Source organism: Lethenteron reissneri, chromosome 21 (assembly GCF_015708825.2).
Source record: "Lethenteron reissneri isolate LAM-NWPU_2019-01 chromosome 21, ASM1570882v1, whole genome shotgun sequence".
Lineage (NCBI taxonomy): Eukaryota > Metazoa > Chordata > Hyperoartia > Petromyzontiformes > Petromyzontidae > Lethenteron > Lethenteron reissneri.
This window is the reverse complement of record NC_083799.1, coordinates 3,133,179-3,143,280: the sequence shown is the minus strand read 5'-3', so window position 1 is coordinate 3,143,280 and position 10,102 is coordinate 3,133,179. Positions and strand designations below refer to the sequence as shown.

Below are 10,102 nucleotides of genomic sequence, written 5' to 3'. Positions count from 1 at the left end.
AGAACCAAGAATATGAATCCCTGCAGTCACGAAAGCTTTAAATCGAATATTCTTAGGTTTTTTTTCGGTAAAGTCACGTAGGTAAAAAAATGAAATTAATAAAAGTAAAAAAAATTCTCTAAAGTTAATAAAAGTAAAACATTTTTTTACTTTAATTAATTTTAATTTTTACCTACGTGACTTTACCGAAAAAAACTAAGAATATGAATCCTTGCAGTCACGAAAGCTTCAAATCTTTAAATCGAAATTTAAGATGAACACGTTACGTTTTGAAGCCGAATCGTGAGTTGGAATCGATTCACTGAAACTGACGAGAATCGATTCCTTCAGAAACCCCACACAACCGGAAAAACATCCCCCCGCCCAGAGTTACATTACCCAGTTCATATTGGCACGGCCCACGTCATTCCCCGTGCGCTGATTGGTTGGCGGGATACGCGTCCCCTTCCCCCACAGCAATTCGACCAATGAGATTTCTGGAGGGGCGGGGCCATTGCTTAAGCGTGGGATCAAATGTAATCGCGACGCTGGTCGCCTTCGTTGCTGGGATCGTGAGAGTCTGCCTTGGTTGTTGTTGTTGTTTGTTCTTGGTAGTTGTGTGTTGGTGTGTTGGTTGTGTCTGCGAGTCCTGTTGTTGGTTGTCTTTGAGCTGGTGGTCGTGCTCGTCGTGGCCGACTTGTGCCAGTGTTGGCACCCGTTGTGTGTGGTGGTGGTGAAGTGCTGAACGTGGTGGTTTTTTGGTGTTTTTCCCTCCGTCCGCGCACTTGTGGTGGTGGCTGCGTTGTCGGTCGTGAGTCTCTGCAGCACCATGCCGCTCTTCGGGAAGAAGAAGGAGAAGGGCAAAGAAGAGAAGCAGAGAGGTGAGTGATGTCGTCGGCAGCTGTGATCTTATCCACTGCTGGATGAACGGTCACCCAAACCCGTCAACGCCTCGCGCCGTCTCTCTCAATGTAACACTCCAACGAGCCCCCGATGTTCATCATCATCGCTTCATCTCTCGGGTGGGGGATGGATTATATTGTCTCTGTCGCGTTCCCATTCCATCTCCTTGGCTGTGCTGTCACGGCGTCGTTTGTCTCGGCCATCAGCTGTTCTAATCGCCGCTTCTGCCCATGCCCCATGCCCTCTGTGAACACAGTAACAAGGTGGTGCCCAGTGAACTTCAGTGTTAGTACTCCGCGTTCTTCTACTTCTTCTCGTTCTCGGTGGAATTGCAATCACGCGCCCCTCCCTCCACACTTGGTTGCGCGCTTAGCTGGCAATGTTCCATGATGTTGTCATGATTTTGTCATGGAACATGCTCCACAAACCTTACTCAATTATGTTGTCATGGGTTCCACAAACCTTGCTCAATGATTTTGTCATGGAACATGTTCCACAAACCTTACTCAATGATTTTGTCATGGGTTCCACAAACCTTACTCAATGATTTTGTCATGGAACATGTTCCACAAACCTTACTCAATGATTTTGTCATGGAACATGTTCCACAAACCTTACTCAATGATTTTGTCATGTGTTCCACAAACCTTACTCAATGATTTTGTCATGGAACATGTTCCACAAACCTTACTCAATGATTTTGTCATGGAACATGTTCCACAAACCCTACTAAATGATTTTGTCATGGCACATGTTCCACAAACCTTACTCAATGATTTTGTCATGTAACATGTTCCACAAACCCTACTAAATGATTTTGTCATGGCACATGTTCCACAAACCTTACTCAATGATTTTGTCATGGCACATGTTCCACAAACCCTACTAAATGATTTTGTCATGGAACATGTTCCACAAACCCTACTAAATGATTTTGTCATGGCACATGTTCCACAAACCTTACTCAATGATTTTGTCATGTAACATGTTCCACAAACCCTACTAAATGATTTTGTCATGGCACATGGTCCACAAACCTTACTCAATGATTTTGTCATGGCACATGTTCCACAAACCCTACTAAATGATTTTGTCATGGCACATGTTCCACAAACCTTACTCAATGATTTTGTCATGTAACATGTTCCACAAACCCTACTAAATGATTTTGTCATGGCACATGTTCCACAAACCTTACTCAATGATTTTGTCATGTAACATGTTCCACAAACCCTACTAAATGATTTTGTCATGGCACATGGTCCACAAACCTTACTCAATGATTGTGTCATGGCACATGTTCCACAAACCCTACTAAATGATTTTGTCATGGCACATGTTCCACAAACCCTACTAAATGATTTTGTCATGGCACATGTTCCACAAACCTTACTCAATGATTTTGTCATGGCACATGTTCCACAAACCCTACTAAATGATTTTGTCATGGCACATGTTCCACAAACCTTACTCAATGATTTTGTCATGGCACATAGTTGTGTAGCCGGTAATAAGCACGTTCATATCTGCTATTAGTGGGTTTTCATGCGCGTTTGTTATACGGATGGAAAATTTGGTTGTCCACCGGTGTAAACTAACCATCGCGTCTGAACATCGCCAGGCATGATGCGCACATCTCCTTCGTGAATGTAAACTTAATAAGTAATATTTAAAAATACTTTTTTAAAACACGCTTTCATGAAATGTACCATACTAGTAATGGCAGAACTCCACGACTCTAGGAAGTGGGCCCGAAGCTTGCCATAACGTCAGGGACTGTGGTGATTTACAGCCAACGTTAGTTGAGCCTGGACAATTAGACCCAAGCCGAAACGTAAGATATAAAAACGATTGCTTAAAAATATATATTAATTTTAATGATATAATATGGTATTGTCATAAATATGACATAACGATACCAAGTTTGCAGTCGATACCACTTTGGGAAGTGTGTTAAAATTGAGTTACAAGATTTGAGGATACGACAACAGACCGAGTTGAGGATACAATAGACGGAGTGAGTTAAATAAAAGAGTGTAAATAATAAATACAGCGCCACAGCGGTGCGATTGTGGCCACGCAACCCAAACTAGGGGGGACAATATTATAGTGAACCATTGTAGGAGAAGCAAAACTACACGAACTCTCACTCTCTCTCCTGAAGCCCTCTCGTGGCTCGCAGCAGACTTCGACATTGGCATGAAGCTCCTGAACACATTGCTGCTGCCGCTGCTGCCATAATGCACAAGAATATAAGGCCAAGGTGCAGACCCAATCGCTTTCTCACGCCACGAGCTGGCGGAGATAGACACCTTGGAAGAGACACACATATATAGATGCCGTGTATATTATCCTGTAATCGCTGCGAGCGGTGAGTATACATTGGATAGCGTGTAAATGTATACCCTAGTGAACCTTTTGAAAACCTCAAGAGGTTGTCCTTGTATCATGCGTGCGAATGTGCCAGGTGGATGGATGCCTGGAGTTTATCAGATTGGTGTGGCAGCCTTGATAAGCACGTGATCCAATTCCATAATTTATTTCCTGGAAATAGTGTAACTGTTTCCTTTAAAGCGAAATAAAATCTTACCATTATTTAACTCCCGCGAATGATTGAGTCACCCCGAAGATGTTAGTGTTTAAAGTAATATAAATAAAATACAATTCAATAACTATCATAAATAGAGAACATGTATGTGATGTGCTATAATAAATACACAGGCGCATTGATCTACGTGGACGTGGGTCTGATAAAAGATGATACAGTACATGCGAATATGACATTCCCATGCTAATACTAAATATAAACACGTAGGCTTTCGTGACCAATATTATCCATAGCGTTTTTTTTGGGTTGGCGTAAATGTGTCGTTAAAACTGCCATCACCCGACACAGCCAATTATGTTTAGCTACTAATTGTAGACAAACCCACATTTACAATTCGATTGGGTTTACTCTCCAACACTGTACTAGTGACGAATTGGCATCTTTTGTTGACGTGACAAACCTTACTAATTGGCTGTGTCGGGTGGTGGTGGTTTTAACGACACATATTTACGCAATATAACAAAAACGTATGGATAATACTAATTATACTCACGTGGGATGTAGGTTAATATATACTATACCTCGTGTATACCAGAACTGAATGATACCATGTATTCTGGACCAGGATATGAACCCACAACGTTGCGCAAATTTGCGGGTTATAAACACATCGAGGAACAATGTTACGTAATCCCAAAGTTTAAGCAATACCACGTGGTTTCAAAGAATGTCACTCATCCGCACGTGAATGATGAGTTGCATCCGCTGAAAACATACACCCTCGAGTTGTAAACGGTCCTGAAGCAATAGTAATAGGTTTTTACCCTTTCAACTGGTACAAAAACTGACACCTTTATACAATAACCACAACACAAGCAGTCAAAATGCACCAATGGAGACTAGGCTCTAAGAAAAGCTGTCTCGGGTGTGTACCAATCAACTTCAAGGACAGTGTATATCATTATCAGAGTTGTTTCTTTTTGTTTCTCTGTCGCTATTATGGTCATCTTGGTAATCCTTGTTTCGATCATGGCTGCAGTCTAGTGACTCTTCTGCTTTTATTTCTTGGAGCAGTATCGCGTTGCACGTGCGAGACTGTTTTTACGATCATTCCCGTTTGGGATATTGCCATCTACCCTGGTTAGTACAAACTTTTTGATAATTCAAGACTGCGGAGTGTGACATCTTAGGTTGTGACTTTTTTTACGTGTAGGCAAGTCCAAAAACGTTGATTATGAATAATATTGGTCGCGAAAGCCTACGTGTTAAACTGAAGTCCATGTTGTCCAGTGTTTTATTGTCTAGCATGTTTTTATCTATTTATTTGTTGCCCGAAAACGGCAAAAATATGTTGTATTGTATTTTGAAAGCCCCTCGTGCGTGCGCTAACTGGCGTTGACCTTATCTGGAATCTCGCCATCGTGACCGGATTTACGCAGCTGGAACAAACGTTGGCACATTGTATATTACGTACCTGTATTTCTGCTGACTTGACTGGCCTTGATCATTGTCTATGCAACTCACATGGCGCTGTTGCTTAAGATATATTAATATTTAGACTGCAGGAATCTGATGAGCTATGAAACTCTTTATCACAGATGTTTATTCCCCCCCCCCAGCGTGTGGTTTGTTTAGCCTCAGTCTGTCAAATGCCTCGAGTCAAATGCCACTTGTGGTGACGCGGTGAAATCCTGTGGCACGCAAAGCATCCAAGGAAGCATATTTGTGAAATTCCATCTACAATAGATCTGCATTACACGTCCACGCGGACAAGTATTGACATTCACAGTGAGGGCACCTTGTGCACATGGAAATTGCACCATGACTGATGTACAACCCAGCTCGGTGGCTGGGTTGGAGAAGGTGCTCATCCAAGCAGGCATTTACAGCGTTGGGCCAGATTCTCATCATGATGAAATTGAGTATTGTTGTTTTTGATAATTTTCCCCAATTAATGATATTAGATATCTGGAATGTGTTTGTGGCGTGAGCACTTGTCATTCTGATAATCTGGTGCATTATATTCTTAGGTTTTTTCGGTAAAGTCACGTAGGTAAAACATCAAAATTAATGAAAATAAAATAAATAAAACAAAAATCACGACGTTTCGGAGGCAACACAAGTCTCCGTCATCAGGTGGGACCGTCACAGCCGAATTAGCTGCATCAAGTGAGGCAATGATTCAAGATGTAATCCCTTATAAGCAAGTTGAAGGGGGGAGGAGAGGGGGGGCTCATCAGAATGTGGTAGCCAATGAATGGAAACGTATCGGGAGGGAGGGGGGCGGGGCTCAAAGACAGCACGGAGTGCTCAACACATTAGGCAGAGAGGGGGAGGGGAGGCCTGATACACATGAAAGACAAAAGAACGAAAATGCCCATGTTTATACCAATGCTGGCTGAACAATGAAGAGAGTACTGTTAAAAAATTACTGTGAATGTTAACACTCGGTAAAGTAAAGTAAAATAGTGCCTGTCAGATAAGATGGTCCAAAAAAGTGTAATTAAGTCTTTTTTGCGTGGTTGATAACATCTTTCCAATGATTACTAAGTTTGTACCCATCATCACGGTTGAAATTATGTCTGTGTTTGTATATTTGTATGGCTTCGTGTACAAACCTTCCAAGCCATCGTGACCTCTCGTGGCCCTGCGATGCAACAATTTGCCTAAGCATTTGATAGCTGACGATAAAAGTCCTTTGCATTTTCCCTGTGCAGGGCCTGCATACCCAACCCAGGCGGCCAGTCCTTACCCTGTGCAGGCAGCCTCTGCCTGCCCTGCTCAGCAGCAGGTGCCCCCACCGATGGCGTACGCTGGTAACGCTGGACCCCCGGGACTGTACTACCCGCCACCCTCGTACTCCAGCGTGAGCGCAGTAAGCAAACACGCCCACCTGCCACCTGCCACACACACAACAGCAGTACACGCATGTATGTTCATTGCATATATTAGCACCTCCGATTTAGCACGGTTGGCTAGGTACGGTGCGAAAGGAGTTGAACATATATATACACATGTATAGGCATCCGTAAATATTCACAACAGACGGGTTCCTGAAAGGTTGCCACGAAAGCCAAATTCTGTTTCTTGAACCCTATTTTCCCATTTTCGTTCAGTATGTAATTTTAGATGCGTTCCAATGGAAAACCTTTATAAAGGACACATTTAATTGAAAAAAATTGTAAATTTTATCATAATACGAATAATACTCAAGAAGCCACAAATAAAAAATACTGCACAGTAGCAGAACAAGCTAAGTTTGGGTGGCATTATGAGTGCAAGAAACCACTACAGTGTGAAAAACACATGCAAAAACGACTTCAAGAACGACTTGGAGATGCAAGAAATGTACACGAGGACAAGACAAATGGTGCATAGTTCGATTTCCCCCCCCCCCCCCCAAATAATAATTTGGAGATTCAACATTCCGTGAATGCAAATTTAACCTAACTTATATCGAAATCATATTCTTGGTTCTTTCGGTAAAGTCACGTAGAAGGGAAATAATAAAATAATATTAATATTAAACAATAAATATTCTCACGACGTTTCGACTGCAACACAAGCAATCATCATCATGTGTGAAATCCACAGCAAGAATTTTTTTAAAAAGTGGCGGTTTTTCACACCTGATGACGATTGCTTGTGTTGCAGTCGAAACGTCGCGAGAATTTGTCTTGTTTTATATTATTTTATTATTTCCCTTCTACGTGACTTTACCGAAATAACCAAGAATATGAATCCCTGCAGTCACATAAACTTAAAATCAAAATTTATATCTAAATCGTTCCCCAATTTATAAATTACATAGTGAAATTCCGTATTAGTTGCCGTATAACGAGGGATGACCGTACGATACGATGTACAGTATGTGTAGTGTTTGTGTTAGCGTACAGATACAAAGATAAAACATACTGAAGGGACATTCGTCATGTCCGTTGGTTTGAGGGAATCGCCTCTCCTCCACTACCACAACACTAAATTGATATCTTTGGCACCATTGTACATTTAGCCTCCTGGTCCATGTATTATCCTAAACGTTTTCAAAAAAGAGGTGTGGTCTTAGACTGTAACATGATAAAGAGACATCTTGAATGTCAAATCGATTTAATTAACAAGTGAACACCATTTTCGTGGTTTTTTCGGTAAAGTCACGTAGAAGGGAAATAATAAAATAATAAAAATAAAATAATTCTTACGACGTTTCGGCCACAACGCAAGCAGCCGTCCTTGCGTTGTGGCCGAAACGTCGTGAGAATTTTTTTATATTTTATTATTTTATTTTTATTATTTTATTATTTCCCTTCTACGTGACATTACCGAAAGAACCAAGAAGATGAATCCCTGCAGTCGCGAAAGCTTTAAATCGAAAAGTGAACACCACTTACAAATAATTTCACGTGCATTTGCTTTATTTTGAAAAACGCAAACACCAGATTTCATTGTGTATCATTCTTTCATGAAACCCATATCTACTGGACCTAATGTGCAACTGTCTGTTTGTCACAGGCTGCCCCACCACAAGCTTCCCCCATGGGTTACGAGAATCATCCCGCCGGTTCCGGTGCCCCCCCTCCGATGTATTCACCTTATGCCGCTGCCCCACATGCTGCTTACCAATACCAGCCGGTACCCGCTGCAGCGAATGGCAACAGAACTGTCTTCGTGCCCAATGGGTTTGATGCGGGAGCCCGGTTTGGCAATGGGTCCATACCCAATGTTCCGGTAAGGACCAGCTGCAATCATAGCTTTTCCCTTTGGTACTATTATTACAAACTCTACCTAATATATAAACAGGAAATACAAAGAAAGGATCCAGGCAACAGCCTTTTTTCAGAGTAGAAAGAGAACAGGCAGGGAAAGAATGGTATAGTAAGAGATGTATTTTGCAATCTTGATCATGACAAAATTTGGTGTCGTTGGTCAATTATAGTGTTGACACTATTATTATCAGTCATTTGATAGCACACTTGGTTAGAAATATAAACAAATAATCACTTTTATAAGAAATTAAAATAAGAAACCATCTGCTATATCGCATTATACTATCAGTGGCACTCTTGACATCAAGTAAATGCATCTCCTCAGCTGTTGCGTATACCTTAGCAATGGTCTTGGTTACATGTTCAGAGAAAGAATCCAAACTAAAACAGACCGCTATTACCGCGTAGATGCATACCTATGTTGTGTGGTGCACAAAGATGTCCCACGCTTAACGAGTGATGACAAATGGAGTTCGCATTACGGGCAAGCGCACTCTAGCCCTGTACATCTTAATGCTACGCTACTAGCCCTCCTGCAAGACACTTTAAAGTTGTAGTTTCCCACCAACTCAGCTACTTGTTTTTTTGTTGTTGCGCATGTGACTTTATTTAGCAAATCTAACCAGTGCCCGTGTCTCTTCATTGTTCAGCCCCCTCCCCCTGGCTACGCTCCCAATGCTGCTCAGATGGCGTCCATGCAGGGCCAGACCGTGGTGATGGGACAGAGGAAGAGCGACTGGTTGGAGGGAGGCTCCAGCGGGGGCGTCACCTTCTTTTAATGCCACACAGGGGGGCCTGCCCCGAGGGCTGCTCCAGTTGCAGAGATTACTTTTTTCAAGAAACATGGTGACTATAAATCAATTTTCACTCAAAAGTTCAGAGTTCTAACAGATTGGCTGCAACTGTTGCTTACACTAAACTCTCACACACAGGCACGTGGCCTTTGATGGGCGATTTTTGGACGTAATTGCCCTTAATTTCCAAAATGACACAATATATTTTGATTTAAAGCTTTCGTGACTGCAGGGATTCATCTTCTTGGTTCTTTCGGTAAAGTCAAGAAGATGACACAATATGGTCAAGTATTCCATTATTCGCTTCGCAAAAGTTATGAAGATTATTGTTTTTTAATACTGTACTGGGTATGCACATTGATATTGTACTGGACTAGTTTTTATGTCACTAATTATGATTATTATCTTTTGGTGGCTCTTACTGTATAAAGTTGTTTTTGATGTTGATGGGTATTGGGGGGAGTTTAAATATTTGTGTTCCTGATGAAGTTTATTTATCGTACTCTGTACTCTTAAATAATGCAAAATGTGATTTTTCTCTTCATGGAGCATAATTAAACATTACTCTAAAAAATGTGCTTTTCTCTGGCTTATATTATTAGCGTGAGTTGAATGGGTGCACTTATGTTCTGTAAGTATGACACGTCAAGATGCACTGTTAGGAATTGGTATAAAAGTGCGTATTTGTTCAAAACATAGTAATTTAACATCTCAACGCCAACTAGTTTGTAAACGGGTGCATCAGGCACATAAGCGATGGTACAATACAACCAAGTTCAATGCAACACTATGCCTTGCCTTTTCCTCTGGGATGCATGTGGGTTACTTGGCTGAGAATCCAGCACACTTCGTCTTATAGACCAATCCACAGCAGCATGTATTTGATGGAACGAGCCAGTGTTGGCCAGAACTGAGCCTTCGGAAGGGAGAAAACGTTCTGTCAACTGAATGTTTGCCATGAAACTACAAGCGGGCTGGGAAAGCCTCGGACGTGTTAACATTCCCAATGCTGTACTCAGGTGGGTGGGTGGTAATCGTTCGACCCATGATATTGAGGTCAGTGTTTGATGTTTATGTCAGAATCAGAATCTTTATCTTGGAGAAATATGATTTAT

At 41.7% G+C, this 10,102-nt stretch overlaps 1 protein-coding gene across 1 annotated transcript; it reads left to right on the top strand.

The window, feature by feature from the left end:
• Positions 1 to 515: 515 nt before the first annotated feature.
• Positions 516 to 9,563, top strand: DAZAP2 (DAZ associated protein 2). Its single transcript, XM_061555456.1, has 4 exons — positions 516 to 860; positions 6,148 to 6,305; positions 7,940 to 8,155; positions 8,844 to 9,563. Exons 1-4 carry the CDS (start codon positions 809 to 811, stop codon positions 8,970 to 8,972), a joined length of 555 nt encoding a protein of 184 aa, XP_061411440.1. The 5' UTR covers positions 516 to 808; the 3' UTR covers positions 8,973 to 9,563.
• Positions 9,564 to 10,102: the final 539 nt, after the last annotated feature.